At 39.9% G+C, this 17,336-nt stretch overlaps 1 protein-coding gene across 1 annotated transcript in view; it reads right to left on the reverse strand.

Moving 5' to 3' along the window:
* Window positions 1–6,199: 6,199 nt before the first annotated feature.
* CLDN12 (claudin 12) overlaps window positions 6,200–17,336 on the reverse strand; it is a 17,659-nt gene continuing 6,522 nt past the window's right edge. Inside the window, exons 2-3 of the mRNA XM_069086185.1 lie at window positions 16,693–16,784; window positions 6,200–10,374 (exon numbers count right to left, since the gene is read on the reverse strand). Of these exons, the coding sequence (XP_068942286.1) occupies window positions 9,597–10,331 (735 nt within the window). The 5' untranslated portion in view covers window positions 10,332–10,374; window positions 16,693–16,784 and the 3' untranslated portion in view covers window positions 6,200–9,596. The remainder of the gene's footprint in view (window positions 10,375–16,692; window positions 16,785–17,336) is intronic.

Raw genomic sequence — 17,336 nt, forward strand, 5'->3', positions numbered from 1 at the left:
TTAAGGTGATGGTATCTGGAACAGCAGCATACAAAGAAGGAGTCACCTTATTCAACTGTCTATAATCCACAGTCATTCTCCATGTCCCATCTGATTTTCTTACTGGCCAGACAGGATTATTCCATCTTGTGGTTGTAGGGACTAACACTCCTGCTTCAACATATTCCTTTATAGTAGTGGCAATTTCATCTTGCCCACCTGGCACACGATACTGTTTTAAAGTAATTACTTCAGACGGTTCAGGTAAAGTGATTGGGTCCATTTTTAGTTTTCCCACTAAAACTGTATTATTTCCTATCTTCCTCACAGCAAATTGGTATCTTCCTTCAGGTAAATTCAGAGTCATGCCTCTCAATACATCTATTCCAATGATGTATTCAGGAATGGGTACAACAACCACAGTATATTCCTTCTTAGGTAACTGCCCAATTTTCATTGTTATTTTAACCTGTCTGGCTGATATTTCAGTGTCTCCTAGACCTGTGATGGTAACAGGAGTTCCATGTTTAAACTTATCAGGGTTTCCATAGATAAGTGTGGCCTCAGCCCCAGTATCAATCAGTGCCCTAGTCACAGTAGTTGATCCATTCTTCCAATATATTGTTAAACCAATATGGGGTCTGCAATCTCTTCTGCATATTTCTTTTATCTGGGCTGGGGCTTGGCCTATCTCCTATTCCCCCTGAAGGTGGGGCAAACTTGGATACAAAGATTCAGATTCAGAAATACCTGCGGGGGTGGTTCCTGCTTCCCTGTTCATTCTAATGCTAAGTACCTTTTCTTGGTACAGCTTATGCAGCTCTTCAGTTGGAATACCATCTATTCTTCTAAAGTCCACCCCAGCTCTTAATAGAGCAGTGAACAGTTCCCTTCTTGTGGGTCTATTTTGTCTCTGAATCCTCTGGCTGTTTACTCTTCTCTCTCGAGGCAATTTGTCTTTTTCCCATTCCCCTAAATCGCTTAATTGTGAAATCTTATCCAGCACCTCTGAAAGAGGGTGCCCTATTTCTCCAATTAAAAGAGTCAGAATTAGGTGCTTATATGCAGGAGGAGCCGTCTTCACTATGATATTTCTATGAGGAACTCCTAGGGGGGTATCATAATATGCATTTGCATCTCCAATCAGGATAGCAGTTTTTATTACCTCCTCCTTTAGTTTTCTCATACAGTCTCTAAGTGAGTACCAGGGTCTGTCTCCCCTAGGCCACATAGATTCAGTTGGATATTGCTTTTTGCAACCTTCTGCAGCTAAAGCTAGAAGATTAGTTTTGTTATTTCCTCCTTGCATATGGTGATCCCTAAAAGCCTGGTGTACAAAAGGATTCTGACTGATACTTATGAATTTTAAACAGTCCTCATTGTCCAGTGTTATTCCTCCTGCGCCTTCATCAGTGATTCTTACTATCCAAGACACTAAAGACTCCCCCATTCTTTGGGTAAATCTACTCAATATATCAGTGATCTCCTGTTGAGTGAAATCCTCAATTATCTCCCTGGACTCTGTTTTGCCTCGGTGGTTCTCCTGCCTTCTTCTTCGTATGGGGAGAGCTTCTACATTAGGAGACTCCTCATCTAACCTTGTTCCATTCTCCTCACACACATTCTCCTGGAAGCTGTCAGGGCAACTCTGCCCAGCCTGTACAAAAGCTGCATGCACATTCCTTCTGCTAGTTTTTTGCTTCCTTTTAGCTACATGAACAGTAGCTTGCTCCTGGACCACATGAGTCCCTCCAGTTTGCTCTTCTGAGTACTGTGACACAGAAGAATCCTCAGGCAAACCAGCTGACTCCCTAGCCATCCGAGCTCTTTCCTTCAGCAGCTTATCCCTACTTTTACACATAAGGCGATAACTTGTTAGCAGCACCCAGCCTCTCCTGCACACTCCTGCCAGTTCTTTGCCTGGTTCTATGGGTATTGCTTTCAAACATCTTTCCAAATCTCCAGGTTCTCCCTCTTTTAGCCTTGGTTCCCAGTTTTCACAGGGCCCTGTGCTTTTAGCCCATTCTCTGGCTAGAGAGGAATAAGGCAAATCCTCCCATCCTGGAATAGCCATTTCTCCCTCTAAAGCCCCACTGCTTCCAAATAGAGGCCTGACATTTTGTGATCCCATCCTCGTCGCCAAATTTATCAGCAATGCCATATTCACAATGCCTATAGAGATTACAAATATGCTGATATAATTATCCATCACAAAATACATCAGGTTTGCCATTTGGGGAAATAAACTAGAAAATTTATTAAGATACCAAAAGACTGAGTCCCAAAACCAGAAAGTGAAAGCCATCAGAGTAGTTATGACATTGGCACAGGTAGATAAAGTAGAAAGCACCCACATTTTCAAGCCTTTAAAACAGAACAGGCTACCTCAGGCAAAGGTCCTCCTCTCCCCACTCACAGCAACCACCCAGCATCCTGGAAGTGTGTTCCCAGCAGCTCCGGCCCCTGGCAGTCCTCAGCAGGAGTCCTAACTCAAAAAAAAAAAAAAAAAGGCAACCGCCACCAACTGCCAACCGCAGGACCGTTAGCTCGGCTTTTCACTTTCTCTTGCTCTGCTATGTCAGCACGTCCATGGGGCATGGGAGATCTTTAAATCCCATAACCCTTACACCCTGTTTTACAGATGAAGAATGAGACTCAGGGAAGTTAAGTGACTTGCCCAAGGTCACAGAGGCAGGAAGTCTTGAGTTTACCTTTTCTGATTCCAGAATCAGTGTGCTTTTCCAGTATTACTACTTTGCCTCAGCAGAGGAAGGCTAATGAAAAGCCAAAGTACATGGCTGCTCATATAGTGGGACTTGAAAGAACCCACCAAAAACTCCTCCCACTTCCTATCATGGTACCTAAAATTCCTCCATTTCAAGGCTCATTCCTTTGAATATTGGAGATTTCCATTTTCTGGACCCTTCTATTAAAATGAGAATATAGGGTTGGAAGAAGGCATCGTGTTTTTAAACTTTATCAGTTCTTTCTTCAGATTATTTGACGGCTAGCTGGGCCAGCTAACAAAGTTAGCTGGTGGTATTTAGTGGACATGGAGGAGAGAAAAGTACCAAAGACAAAAGCAGAGGACTTTAGAATTCTGCCTCGGGTCAGCCCTAGTATTACAGGATATTAGAATTGGATGAGATCTTGATCCAGTCCTTGGAAGTAGGGATCACCATTTTTGGTTCTGCCATTTTCTCTATGGCCAAGCACTCTATCTCTGACTTTGAAACTGACCAGACCAAGTTGGTCTATACAACAAAACTAAAGTAGTTATCTCTAACCTGAAGACAGGCTGGGCAGTCAAAATGGATATTGGAAACAAAAACCTTTCCTCTAAATTTTCAGTATTGGCTGTCTATACTTGTGGTATATAAGGTGAAAAACAATTATGGCTATAATAACGATCATTGTTGGTGATTCTACTTTGTAGGGGATTATCATTGTGCTGTAAGATCCCTTAGTGCAACTTCCTCTCCCCTTTCTGCAGGAATGGGGTTTGGATTGGGTAAGTAGGAGAGGAAGCAATCTGGTACAGCTCTAAGGGAGGTGTCATAAACTCAGGGATAAGGAGATAGGGATGGCAGAACTCTGAAGATGGTGGTCCTGCTTCCCACCAGGCCAAGAGGCTGAGTCATTCACCCTACTTTTTTATGACCTACACTAGCCTAAGGCAGAAGCAATCAAAGGTTCCTGACAGCAACCACATACCCTCTGAGTCTGGGGAAAGTACCAACCTCTCCTAAATTTAAATTCATAATTGAAGGAAATGTTAAATTTCAGTTAGAGGTTAGTGAAAAATCAAGATGTCATATTTTCCCACACAATTACAGACCTCCCAAAATCTACCCTCAGACTTGGGTTAAGAAAAACCTTCATCTAGAGATTTGAACATTAAGGAGGCTCTCCTTTGTCGATTTGAAGGAAGTAACTGTGGGGAATTACACAAATACAAACCATGTATTTTTTTTTTTTGCCTTTTGGAGGGCAGTTGGGGTTAAGTAACTTGCCCAAGGTTACATGGCTAGTTTTTTTGTGTGGGTTAAGTGTCTGAGGATGGAACCAAACCTCGGGTCCTCCTGATTCCGGGGCCTGGGCTTTACTTACTGTGCCCCCTAGCTGCCTCTATGTATTTCTTAAAACTACATAATACTGGGGCGGCCAGGTAGCACAGCGAGTAAGAGCACTGGCTCCAGTGTTGAGAAGACCTGGAGATCGAATCCTGGGCTCAGACACTTAGCACCCACCCAGAAACACCTGGCTGTGTAACCTTGAGCAAGTTACTTAACCCCAATTGCTTTTAAAAAAAAAACTACATAATACTTTTCCTATGAAATATCTGCCTGCCCTCTATAATACTATTTCATCCTAACAGTGTTTTTAAGAATCAATTCATATTATATGGGGATATGTATTCAGTTCATGTGAAATGGGGGCATGTATTCAATTGCCTGGGATAGCTTCATTATGGTATCATTAAGAAATGTAATTATGCTTCAAGTATTTTTATTAATCTGCTCTATAAGAACTGTATGAAACTGCTGGCAGAAAGCCTCAAGCAGCAGCTAGATAAAACCCTGGATGGAGGAAATGCCAAAAACTATTTCCTTAATTAAGTTGTAATCTCTCTTTATACAGCAAAGCCCTGAAAAATTTATAGGGCTTCCATTTCCTGTAGAGAATTTAGCTGGACATTCAAAGGCCACAATGATAAAACCCCTGAAAATGTTCTGTAACATTGAAATGTCTTCATATCAAAAGATTTTACCAAATTCTTTCATGTCCAATCCTTCTCTGCTCTCCCTTCCCTTTACCTTTACCCAAAACTTCCTGAAGAAATACTTGAATATTCATTGCAATGCTCACTAAGGTTACTGGGATGCATTTGGGACTAAGTAGTTTCTGTCTCTAGCTGAGCCCAAACTTGTTTACTCATTGGTACAATTTCTTGGGTAATTCCATCTCTCTCTTTTTTTTTTTTGGAGGGGGAAAGGCAGGGCAATTGGGGTTAAGTGATTTGCCCAAAGTCACAGGACTAGTAAGTGTTAAGTGTCTGAGGCAGGATTTGAACTCAGGTCCTCTGGATGCCAGGGTCAGCGCTCTATTCAGTGCTCCACCTAGCCATCCCAATACCATCTTTCTTTTCCCAGCATTTGGGTTGGTTGTTGGTCATCAGCCTCATTCTCTCCTCATCATCAGAAGTCCAGTGGCAAGACAAAAATTTTTGAGATGGTTTCCCTGCTCTGTACTAAGCACAAGAGATACAAGTAGCAAAGCATCACACTCCCTGCCCCTCTAAGGAGCTCCCGATTGAATGACAGCAGGCTGAATGCAAGTATTCCAGCTACTGGGAAGGTCTTTAGTTCTCAGCCACTTCCAAACCATGCCATACCTGCACGTGAGTCACCTTCCTCATGTTGGATGCTAGAACTCTGGCTCTGATAGGTGACCTTTCATTTTATATTACATGGGACCACACCTCCATCTCAATGTAAAAACAAAGGTCACCTACAAAAGCTTTTTTAAAAAATGGCTTCAATGAGTCATATGTGAGGGAAAAAATACCAATCACACTTTTTCTGAATTATCCTGATTGCTTATCAAGGTACCTGAGAGATAGAATGAGTAATATTAAGGTTGTTTGATAAGTCTGGAATCAGAATATTTTATATAGGTTAAAGGAGAACCTAGAGAATTTTTCCTAACTCACTATGAATGAATGAACATTTATTAAACACTTATAGGTGTCAGGCAGGCATTACGCTAAATATTGAGAATACAAATACATCCTAGATATTAATCACAGAGGAAGGCTATTTCAAAAGGGAGAAACATGCTACAGAGCTGCAGATGATGGGCCAATTTGATGCTAATATGTCCATTAGAGACACTGTTTGACGTCAATGGGACAAAGCTCTTGGCAGATGTGGATTAAAAGGTAGACAGACCACTTTGGCTTACATCCTTAGGTGCAGATCCTTCACAGTAAAAGTCTCCTAGCAACCTAGCCTCCCAGATCACTGGATTATGAAAACTTTCCTACCATTTACAATATGGTTGCCATCAGTAGATTGAGAACCATTGATACTGATGAACACACTCTTGTTGACTTGTTATCTGTTCAGCATTAAGCCAAGCATATTGGGGAGACCATATTTATTCAAGTGTTCCCAAACACTTGTATTTAAACATTAAAGAAGAACTAGAATCAGTGCGAAAGTTTGTAAAAATACATCTTTTAATAAACATACAGAAATAGGGCTCAGAATTAGGTGTATCTAGAAGTCACCTCACAGTTTACAGAAAATGTACTGTACTTTTATCTTACATTTACAAATATCAGCAAGGAAAATTTCCATAGTGAAACAAACCAAATATGGCACACTGGGAAATAGTTAAGGTAGTTTTCTAAGCTGCCTTTTGTGAAAGACAGCCCAGTAGAATATAGTAGCACATCAATAGGCCTTTAGCACAGAAGGAGATAGTCTCTTCCCTCTTCCAAACAATGATAATCTGATGAGAATTCTCAAAAAGAAGATGTGGCTAAGGAAAGAAAGAAACTGCCAAAAGGCTTACTTTTTCAAGATGGCTCCAAGGAAGAAGAGACGTTAATGATCACATCTTGGGAAACATTCACTAGCAAATTTGAAATAATCAGGAAAAAAAAAAAGAGGCAACAATAGAAACAGCTGCTGCCTCTGCTTTGTGGCTCCCAAGTAAACAGCGATAAAAGGCAGCAGCAGGAAATGCAGAGATCAGAAGAGACTTTTAGCATATATTTAAGGTGCCACAGACTGAAACATTAAACAATTTAAATCTATGCCCAACAAGGCCCTACTGTTGCCTTAAATACCAATTTATTCGGGTCCCTCAGCTTCCTCAAGGCTACCTGCTCTTTCCTATTTTTTTTCCAAAAACCTAACTTGGTTGGCCACAAAGAATGTTTTCAATATGAGAGTTTAGAATTAGCTCAAAATTTCATTTATCATTGCTTTTCCTGACTGCAGTGATGTCAATGGTATGGATGGTTAAGAGTCGGCCATATTCGAATACAGCAGAGAAGGGTGGAGCTGATATTCGGACACCATCACCTGAGAACAGAGAAGGGTGGAGCTGATATTCGGACACCATCACCTGAGAACAGTTTAACATGCTTTTTTTTGTAAATGACAGTACTTCAAGAAGCTACATGTTTGCATTTCTCTACTATATACTATATATATTTATACAAAATATAGCTGGGCTCTTAAAAAAAACAAACCCTGCCAAAATTATACCCAAATTTTCACAAAGATATAATTATTTGTGTACAATGTACCTAGTTTTCTGTAAATTCAGTCTCTGGAAGTACCACAAACTTCTTATTAACAATTTGTCGGTGTGACAAATCATCCAACTATACAATTGATTCCATAGCCTCAATGCAAGCCTCCTAAAGAGCCAACATCCCTGAAATGTTCTACTTTGAGAGCATGGCTGGTTTACTTTCGTAAGAAAAATCTATTAAAAGAGTCACTTGGATTTTAAACTTTTAACTTTCCTAAGTGACTCACCATTTTTTCCAAGGCCAGATTTTGACTTCTCTACTAACTTTACCCCATTCTCCATACATCTGGCCTGATAGCCTTCACTTAGTAGGACGTCAATATCTAGTCTCCATGGTACTGATAGGGACTAGAATTTTAAGCCTATCTAAAACAGGTTGGACTAGGGCATCTAGTACAATGTCCCTCAGCACATGATTAGAACTTGGGAGGGACTTAGAGATTGCTAGGTCCAACCCCCTCATTTTACAGATTAGGAAAGAGGTCCAGAGAGGTGTGGTACATGCCCGAATAAAAGGAGCAAAATCAGGATTTGAACCCAGGTTCTCTGACTCCATATCCTTTGAATACTCTTTATACCACACCCCAAGTCTCTTGCTCCACCACTTTCCATCAAATTAGATGTTGGGGAAAGTGCCTTAAGGTGCTCTTCAAATGTGATTGTATCACCATTATTTGCTAAGTAAGACCACTTACTTATTGGCCACTGTGATCAATGAAGTCATGCTATTTTTCAATTCTTTGTGCTAGTCCTGACTCAACTCAGCTAACACTTTTTTGAGGGCAGAGGTGGTATCACAGAAGTTAAAGAGACAGAAGAGACCTTATAGACCATTCTTGTGTCCTGGACCCCCTTTGGTAGTCTGGTGAAACTTATGGATCCCTTCTCAGAATTACATTTTTAAACAATTGAAGGAAATGCTAAATTTCAGTGGAAGGTAGTGAAAAATAAAGATGGAATTTTTTTTTCTCATCTAAGTTCACAGACCCCCTGAAATCTCTGCAAGGATTCCTTGAGGGGATATATGGACCCCAGACTAAGAAATCCTGTTAGAGATGACCTAATCTAACTCCTTTTCATAGCTAGTGAAGTGATATCTTCCCTGGTAACCCCCATGGTGCTTCACTCAGTACTGGGCAGTGCACAGATGACTAATAACCACTGATTCCTTAATTGCTCAGTGTCAAAGGTAAGTCTCAATCCAGGACAAGTAAAAACATGACAGAATGCTGCCAAAACTTTAAGCCCTTCACCATTTTCTCATTCAAAGAGCTTGACCACAAGGACCATATTTTATTATTGACAACAAGCTCAGTAAAGAAAAGTGATTCCTGCCTCCAGCAACCATTATTGTTAAAAGAAAAACTTACTCAGGCCTGCCATCCTGATAAATGTATATGTGCACACTGGAGACATACTACACAATTAGCAGTACTGTTGTGTAGATGGTCACAGGGGAGAAAAAACCTTGCTACCAATGGGGGCATGTAGGATCATCATGTTCTGTGTTGTACATATTTAACTCAAGTAAAGCAATTTTCAATAAAATCAGGAACCCAAAATGGGTAACAATTCTTTAAAAAAAAATTTTAGGACTATTCTACCTGATATCATTCTTAAAATGAGCTTTAGCTTTAAACAAACCATGGAAATGAGACGGAACATAGATAAAAAGAATTCTTGAACTGTAAAATCATCTTGAAAACATCTAATCCTAGGAGAACACAACTACTATAGCATGAAGAGAAGTAATAAAAACTTCCATATTTTCAAGTAGGGAGATCAGATAATTCTGGAACAGATCACCGTGGCTGAAAAAAAAAGCACACTATTAAAAAAATGGCTTTTGTTTGTGTACACATATGTGCACACATGTGTTTTGTATAAAGTCTAATTGGAAAAAAGGGCAACTTAACAGGATCATTAATATACCATGGAATCAGTGCTATGTTTACATATATACACATACATGAATATGTGAGTATGCATATGTGTATACATGCATCTACACCCATGTAGGTTCCATTATCAACATGGAACTGGAAGTGGGAAAACTTCCCAGGGTGTCTATCAAAGGAATGCAGCAAGTCAAAAGGAAAGACTTCGGTTAAAAAATAAAATGTACATTTTATGAAAATTAGTTAGCAATAGTTAAGTTACTCCATTGGATCAGACTGTAAAAACATGGCAACCTTGTCTAGTCAGAGACAAGACAAACTGTGTGCAGGTTGCAGGCATTGCTTTGTAAATGGTTTAAAAGTTTTCCTTAAAAACAAACTCTTTTCCCATTAAGTGGTATGTGTAACCACTGGGATGTCAATTTCAATGGCAGAGAGGCGAGATCTGGCTGAATAGGGTTGAGAATAGCTATGCATGCTGGGAGTGTGGGAGTACAGGGGCTGCCAGAAAGGAGAAGGCAGAGTTTTGCATACACAGTACCAAAGAAACAGCAAGAGCGAGGTCATAAATAGGCCCCCTGAGCTAGCAATGGTGACATACACTGCATAGTCAAACGAAAAGACAGGTTCGAACTTCCTGTTCAGGTGACTGTTGTAGAAGAAGACCCAGATGGATGGGGTGAGACTCACCACACCTGCAAAGAAAAACAGGAGCCCTGCCACCAGGTGGCAGCCAGCGCTATTGACCAGACACTTGGCCAGTTTGATGTTGGGCACGGTTGACTTGAAGGCCGTGTTGCACATCCCAATCAGACAAAGTAAGAGTGCGGACATGGCGATGACGATGCTGAAGGGGAGGGCAAACTGCAGAACCCGCAGATCCAGCTGGTCAACGGAGGAATACCACTTTGTATCATACATCAGGCAGTCACTGCTCTGGTCGTAGCGGGCACACTTCACCCAGAGCCCCGTGTAAACCGTCAAGTTCTTCTCATTTTTGTTGAATGTGATTAACCTCAGTTTCCTCCAGTTCGGAAGCATAGTCCCAGCAAAGAGCCCTGCCACAGAGGCAATGCCGCACAGGAAAGAGAGCACTGTTGCTGCGTGGACATCCCGACAACCCATGACAGACAGGGAGGCTGAGCAATGACTTTGGGTCAAAAAAATACTAGGGACAGAAAATACAAGAGAACAAAACTTCAGGAAATAATATGACGGCAGAATAGAAAGGGTGAACCTATTAGAAATCATTAGCATGAATCCCAGAATAGAAATTTGGTGACAATACAAATACAGTGTAAATTTCTTAGATTTATATTTTCTCTATTTAGGGTTCTCAGTGGCCCAAATCTCTCATTCTGCAAGTGGAGAAACTGAGGCCAGAGAGGTAACTTTGTTAAGGTCACATGGGTGGTAAGGACCAGAGCTGGGACTTGAACTCAGGTCCTCTGACTCCTAACCTAGGGCTTTTTCTGAAAGTATCACACACAAGTATGTATGCAATATAAACCAACATCCATATGCTTAGACATCATAGATCTGATTATTATGACAACCAGAGCTTTTGGCCAGGTATGATCTCACAGCATCTTCCTCACACCTAAGGAGAGGGAGAGCTAAAATTATTGTGACTTCAAGTGATCCTAAGAATTGAATTTTTACTTTTTTGTTTTTACCACCACTAAGTAATGAAAACATGCAACAATGCATTGCTGAACTGTTTTTTATGATGGTGAGTGAAAAATTATCATCAGAGCTTCAAATACTCAATTTATACCTATAAGTGGATGATCACATAACTAGAAATATAGGGGAAGTGGCAAGGGTGCCCTAATGAAATCAGGAGAGCTGCTCCACTGGAGTTTCCCAGTGAAATTGCCCCTGGTATTAGTGAGAAGAGGGAAAATACAAAGCACGGTTAACAAGAGACTTTACAAACTGGGAGCCAATCAAAAGTAGACTCCTCCTAAATTCATTAGAAAAAAGAACAGATAAGCTGAAGATTGACTACCAATAACTTCATGGATGATTCAAAACATTCCAAGGGAAGTTTGAGGAGAAATTAACAATATCCATTCATATAAATGAACTATATTTTTGCAACAAACAATCCCTTCAGTCTCTATCACTACATTAATGATGAAAAGAAAATCATGTCCCTGTAGTTTTCAAACCACTCTCCTTCCTAAATTAAATAAATGATCTGTGGTAGAAAACGAATCAACAAAGAAACAGGACTCTATACAACTCGGATATTTATCCCAATGAAATTGCAATTTCCAAGTAGAACAAAATCAAAGGCCTTTTTCTCTGCTCCACTTCCTGGGAATCTAATCGCTGAGCAGATCACAGCACTTTGTCATGATAAATTACATTAACACTGGGTACATAGTCTGCAGCACTCAATAAGCATATGATTGGTTGACCTTGGATAATAATTGGCAGAAAAAGAGAAAAGCATGTCAGAAATGGCCAACCAGTACATATACTTTTTCCCCCCATCAAGTACGTGATGTTGAGGGTGGAGGGAAAAAGTACTTTGATTCTGGGTAGAGTACAGTATGGCTCTGTTGGCTTGTTTTCCCTTCCAGTACCAAGCAATATTTGTCGAGCTAGTTCTGCAAAAAAAAGGCAAGAGAGAGAATAGCAGTAATAATTTACATTGATGATGCAAGTTATCTGTAAAATGTGGATGACAAAGGGGAACCCAAAGCTAAGAGAGGTAAAATGATCTGTCCCTAGAATTACTAAATTTCAGAACCGGGGCTTTAAAGCAAGCCCTTTGATTGCTAGGCCAGAGTTCTTTCTAAGGCATCATGAATGCCCCCTGGCAAAAAGTAGTTACATAGTCACATGACGGTAGGGAGAAAGTGTGGCAAAAAAATTCCAACTCTTTCACTTTTATTCCTTATGTGATATATTGGCCAAGCACTTCACCCCTCTCGGCCTCCGTTACCTTTTATGTAAAACAGAGAAAGTTGAAGGAGATGATCTCTTAAGTTCTCTCCCAAATGATTCTAGAGCCTGTGACTGATTACACTCAATTGGTTAGAAGAAGGTGCTCATGAGGCCTCAATTATGGGCTCAATTCCCAAGTGAGTTCTGGTCCAAGGCCATGGATGTTCCAGGATTCTCACAAACATGCCACCAGTTTCAAGGGGCACTGGACAGGAATGTGGAGAGGTCAAATCCATCACCATGATTAAAAACAAAACAAAACACTTGGGATATGCTCCACTGATGGGAGTCAGGAGGAGGGCAGTGAGTGGCATCTTCTCTGTAAATAAAGGACAGCATTACTATCATCAGGCCTCCAATAAAGTCACAAGAAAGCTTCCAGCCATGAGGAGTTCACAACTCCTTTCAAATTCCACTGGCTTACATTGCTTGGCTTTTTCCTTAGAGAATAAAGAATAAAGCTATATGATGGAGCTTCTAGTTTCCTTTATGGATTTCAGGGACCTCCCAAACCACTCTGAGAAACCTTAATTCCCAAGAACTCACCCCTATTTTCTTTTTTCTTTTTGGAGGGGGGAAGGCAAGGCAATTGGGGTTGTGACTTGCTCAAGGTCACATGGCTAGTAAGTGTCAAGTGTCTGAGGCTAGATTTGAATTCACCCTTATTTTCAAAGAGAAGTCTGCATAGAGAACTTCACTTATACCTTCTGTACAAACTCTACTATACAGAGAATTTGCAGGATTCAAAATATCTGAGAAACAGGGATAGACTAAATTAATGTCTATCACTAACAGAGGAGTCAAATATCTTAAAAAGATGGGTGCACATCTTATTCAGAATATGTAGCCCCTAGATTACCAAATAATTGTGAATGCACATAGGCTGAATATTTAGCATCACATGTATTTTAACATTTCTTGCTATATAATTTCACAGGAACTTAGACTTAGTGCTGTAAGCAACCTTGGAGACTCTTGATTCCAATCTCTTTAATTTTACTTAAGGCAAGGCACAGAGAAAGTAAGTGACCTGCTCACAATCCCACAGCTAGTAAGGAGAACATGTAAAGTATGACTTTTGAACCCAGGTCTCCCAGACACAGGGCCTTTTCTCTATACCTTAAGAATGGCCATTTTTGGGGTGGCTAAGTGGCACTGAATAAAGCACTGGCCCTTGAGCCAGGAAGGAGGACCTGAGTTCAAATCTAGCCTCAGACACTTAACACTTACTAGCCGTGTGAACTTGGGCAAGTCACTTAACTCCAATTACCCTGCCTTCCCCCCTCCAAAAAGGAAAAAAAAAAGAATGGTCACTTTTCCCAGGTACTGATCATGCCAAAATACAGGGTTACTATATTTAGAACTAGGAATGACTCCACCATTATGTCCTCCAGCAATTCCCAAAGTGTGGTTGAGGGACACCCTGGGTTCCCCAAGATGCTTTCAGGGGGTCTGTGGGATCAAAACTATTTTCATAGTAATGTTTTATGATGTTTTAATTTCTAATAACTACTGATAGCCATAACCCATATAAGTAGAAACTCTTTGGAGTCCTCAATAATTTTTATCAGTTTAAAGCGGTCCTGAGACCAAAACACTGATCTACTCCCATCCCCTCATTTTCATAGAAGAAAAAATCTGAATTAAAGTAAGCAAGTGGCACAAGTCAGACCTCCTCTACCCTATGCCTATTTTCCATGACACTTCATAAAATACTCACATGGAAACCTCTATACTTTAATGAAAACACATTAAAATTAGTTTAAACAAAGCAAACTTTTCTTCATTACCTGAACCATCAGGAATGAAGAGGGTGAATAAATCAATTTGGGCTAATTTGCTATGGTTCAAAACATGGCATTGTCCTCAGCATTACACAATATCCTAGCACCATTTAAAGTTAGGAAGGAGTGCAATTAGGGGTAAAACCCACTCTCCCCCTGACTAGCAGCTTAATTTTAGACGAGTCAACCCCTCCCCCCCGCAAAGACCTTGCTCAGTCACTCATTCATGAAACCAGATTATTCATCTGACTGAAGGTAGGAAGTTGGGTGATTTGAGATTTCTTATGGCTTTGAGATCTATAGCTATCAGATTTTATGATCAGTCAAAATATTCAAAGTTCTCTTAACTTTATTCCCTCACTGCTTACTCTTCTGTGGTTGGCCTGTCTGGAAGGGCTCTTTTTCCAGGTGCTAGGGATTAAAAAAACCCAACAGTGCCATAACCACAAGATCTTCCATGAGTCAAGATGCCAGAGCATTTATCCAAGAGGGAAATGTTAACCACCTTTGAGCTCTCTAGGCACATTCCAAGCCCAGGGGGGTAATTGTATTCTAGCTCTCTGAAAATGCTTCCAAATGACATCACCCCTACAACCTATTCTTAATGCTGCTTCCACATATTTATGAGACCACAAATTAGTAGGTGGTATAATCCACTTAGGGAGGGCCAAGTGAGGTTTCTGATTGAGGGGGGAGGAGAGAAAACATAAGTTGTATTGATCTGGCCACAGGCTGTAATTTCAACTCCTACCCAACCTCCTGTCAAATCTGGCTTATTATAAACCCTGAGTACAGTCTATAATTGCGTTCTTAGTAAGAGAATACTGAAAGTGATAAGACAAAGAACAGTGATAATAAAAATGGATAAAACATCTTTATTTGAATTGAAAGCAATGTTTAAAAATTTTACATCCATCTATGAGGCCAATTGGGTGGCAAAGAGGTTAGAGCACTGGGCCTAGAGTCAGAAAGACCAGAGTTCAAATCTGACCTCAGACATTTGCTAGCTATGTATTCTGGGTAAGCTACTTAACCTCTATTCGACTCAGTTTCCTCAATTGTAAAATGGGGATAATAATAGCACCTACCTTACCAAGTTATTGCAAGGACCAAATAAGGTAACATTTATAAAGAACTTAACATATAGTATGTGCTAAATGAACATTTTAATTATTATCACTTAATATCATAATATCAATATCAATAATTAATATCACTTTTAATTATTAACACTTAACTTCTGTCTGCTTTGGTTTCTTCAACCGTGAGATGGAAATACTTCATAGTACCTACTTCTCAGGGTTGTTGTGAAGATCAAATGAATTAATATTGTAAATTGATTAGTTTAGTGCCTAACACATAGTATGAGGATCAGCAACTCATGTGTAATTTATAGTCAGGAAATAACTGGGGGCATTGAGAGATTCACTGACTCGCCTGAGAGGATAATAAAGCAGGTCCAGCCACCCCATCTCTTTTTTTTTTTTTTTGCCTTTTGGAGGGCAATTGGGGTTAAGTAACTTGCCCAAGGTTACAAGCACCCCAATCTCTTGACCAAATATTGTGAATCAAAAAGCTATCTAATAAAAATTTTCAAAGTGATATATCTTGTGTATTTTATTTTAATTTTAGTATTTTGGTAAATTTAGTAATTTCATATTTTTTGCCAGAATTTTTTTTTTCATTTTCGAGAGCAATTGGGGTTAAGTAACTCGCCCAAGGTTACATGGCTAGTTTTTTTTTTTTGTGTGTGGGTGGGTGTTAAGTGTCTGAGGCCGGAACTGAACCCAGGACCTCTTGACTCTGGAGCCAGCGCTTTACTCACTGTGCCACCTAGCTGCCCCAGTAATTTCATAATTTAATAAATCTAATATTTTAATTTTAGTGAATGCCATGGACATATAGGTAGGAGTACGATTTAGAGCTTTTAGAGATCATGCCATTTTATATGATGAGAAAACTGAGGCCTAGAGAATGGCTTAGGATTTACTGCTATAAGGGACCTTACTGACCAGCTAGTTCATCCCCTTCGTTTTTCAGGTGATGAACAAGGACCACAGAGTTTATGTAATTTGCCCTGTGCTATGAATTAAGTAGAAAAGTCAGAATTCAAACTCAGGTCCTTCACACTCCAAATCCAATATCTCTTCCAGTATAACAAGCTTCCCAGGGTGAGCAGAGCATTAAGCAACTGCTCCAGAGTATGGGTTACAGATATCGGTGACCTGAGATCTGTAACCTGAGGTTACAGAGATCGGTTCACTGAGGACGACACCCTATTTCAAGATCAATCTGGACAAATGGTAGTATGAATTCAGCCACTGCTCTCTGTATGGTAACTAAGTTAATTTTCAGTTCTTTGTGATCCCATCTGAGGCTTTCTTAGGAAACTTACTGGAGTAGTTTGCCATTTCCCTTCTCCAGCTCATTTTATAGATGAGGAAACTGAGGCAAAGAGGGTCAAGTGACTTGCCCAGAGTCACACAGTTAGGAAGCATCTGCAGTCAGATTTGAACTGAAGATGAATCTCTCTGACTCCAGGCCCAGCATTTAACTTAAAGGGACTTAATTTGACTGCTTTTATAAATAGTAAGTACAGCATGAACTTTATGCAAAAATGAAGTTTGTTACATTTTCTTCTCATTCCATAGGGAAGAAACCTGTCACTGGTCATTAGAGTATGAGGAGGGGAGAGAAAATAACAGTAAATAAAAGACAACCGAAGAAGCCTGGTACTTACTTACCCTTTGTGGTTTGCCTGGGAGGTTTTAAAGTGCCTTTGTTAATTTGGAAGAAATCCTAGCAAATCTGCATGAATAGATGAGATGAACTGGACCTGAAAAAAAATTAGGATATTTTGTTTTCCCTATGCAGAACTTAATATTTTTGCATATATCAATGAAGTTTCATATCAAAAAGTTAGGTTGTAATAACAGCAGCTCACATTTATATGGTGTTGTACAGTTTACAAAGCATTTTCTTTACAATGAAAAGAGTAGCATGTAACATTGTTATAAAAATTAGTTCAAACTATATATTTTTGACAAAAAGTTATGAATATGATCACAATTTCTCTAAGCCTTTAGTTAGGAACATTTATAACACTTAGGGAGAGGTTTGGTTCTTTCCCTTAACTTACATTTATATATTTTTTAAAACTAAGTTTTATTAGTGACTCCTGTTTTTTGTTTTTAATATAATCAGTTTTCTCCAGGATCCCTTTCCCTTGCTCTCCAAGGGGGGAATGCCATGGAACCAATAATATTTTTAAAGTATACATATACACACACATACACATACACACACACAGACAGGGAAAGAGACAGAAAGAAAAAGAGAGTGAGAGAGAGAGAGAGAGAGAGAGAGAGAGAGAGAGAGAGAGAGAGAG

The sequence above is a fragment of the Petaurus breviceps genome, unplaced genomic scaffold (assembly GCF_028583685.1).
Source record: "Petaurus breviceps papuanus isolate PSGF00001 unplaced genomic scaffold, PetGlider_PUasm1.0 178, whole genome shotgun sequence".
In the NCBI taxonomy this organism is placed as follows: Eukaryota; Metazoa; Chordata; class Mammalia; order Diprotodontia; family Petauridae; genus Petaurus; species Petaurus breviceps.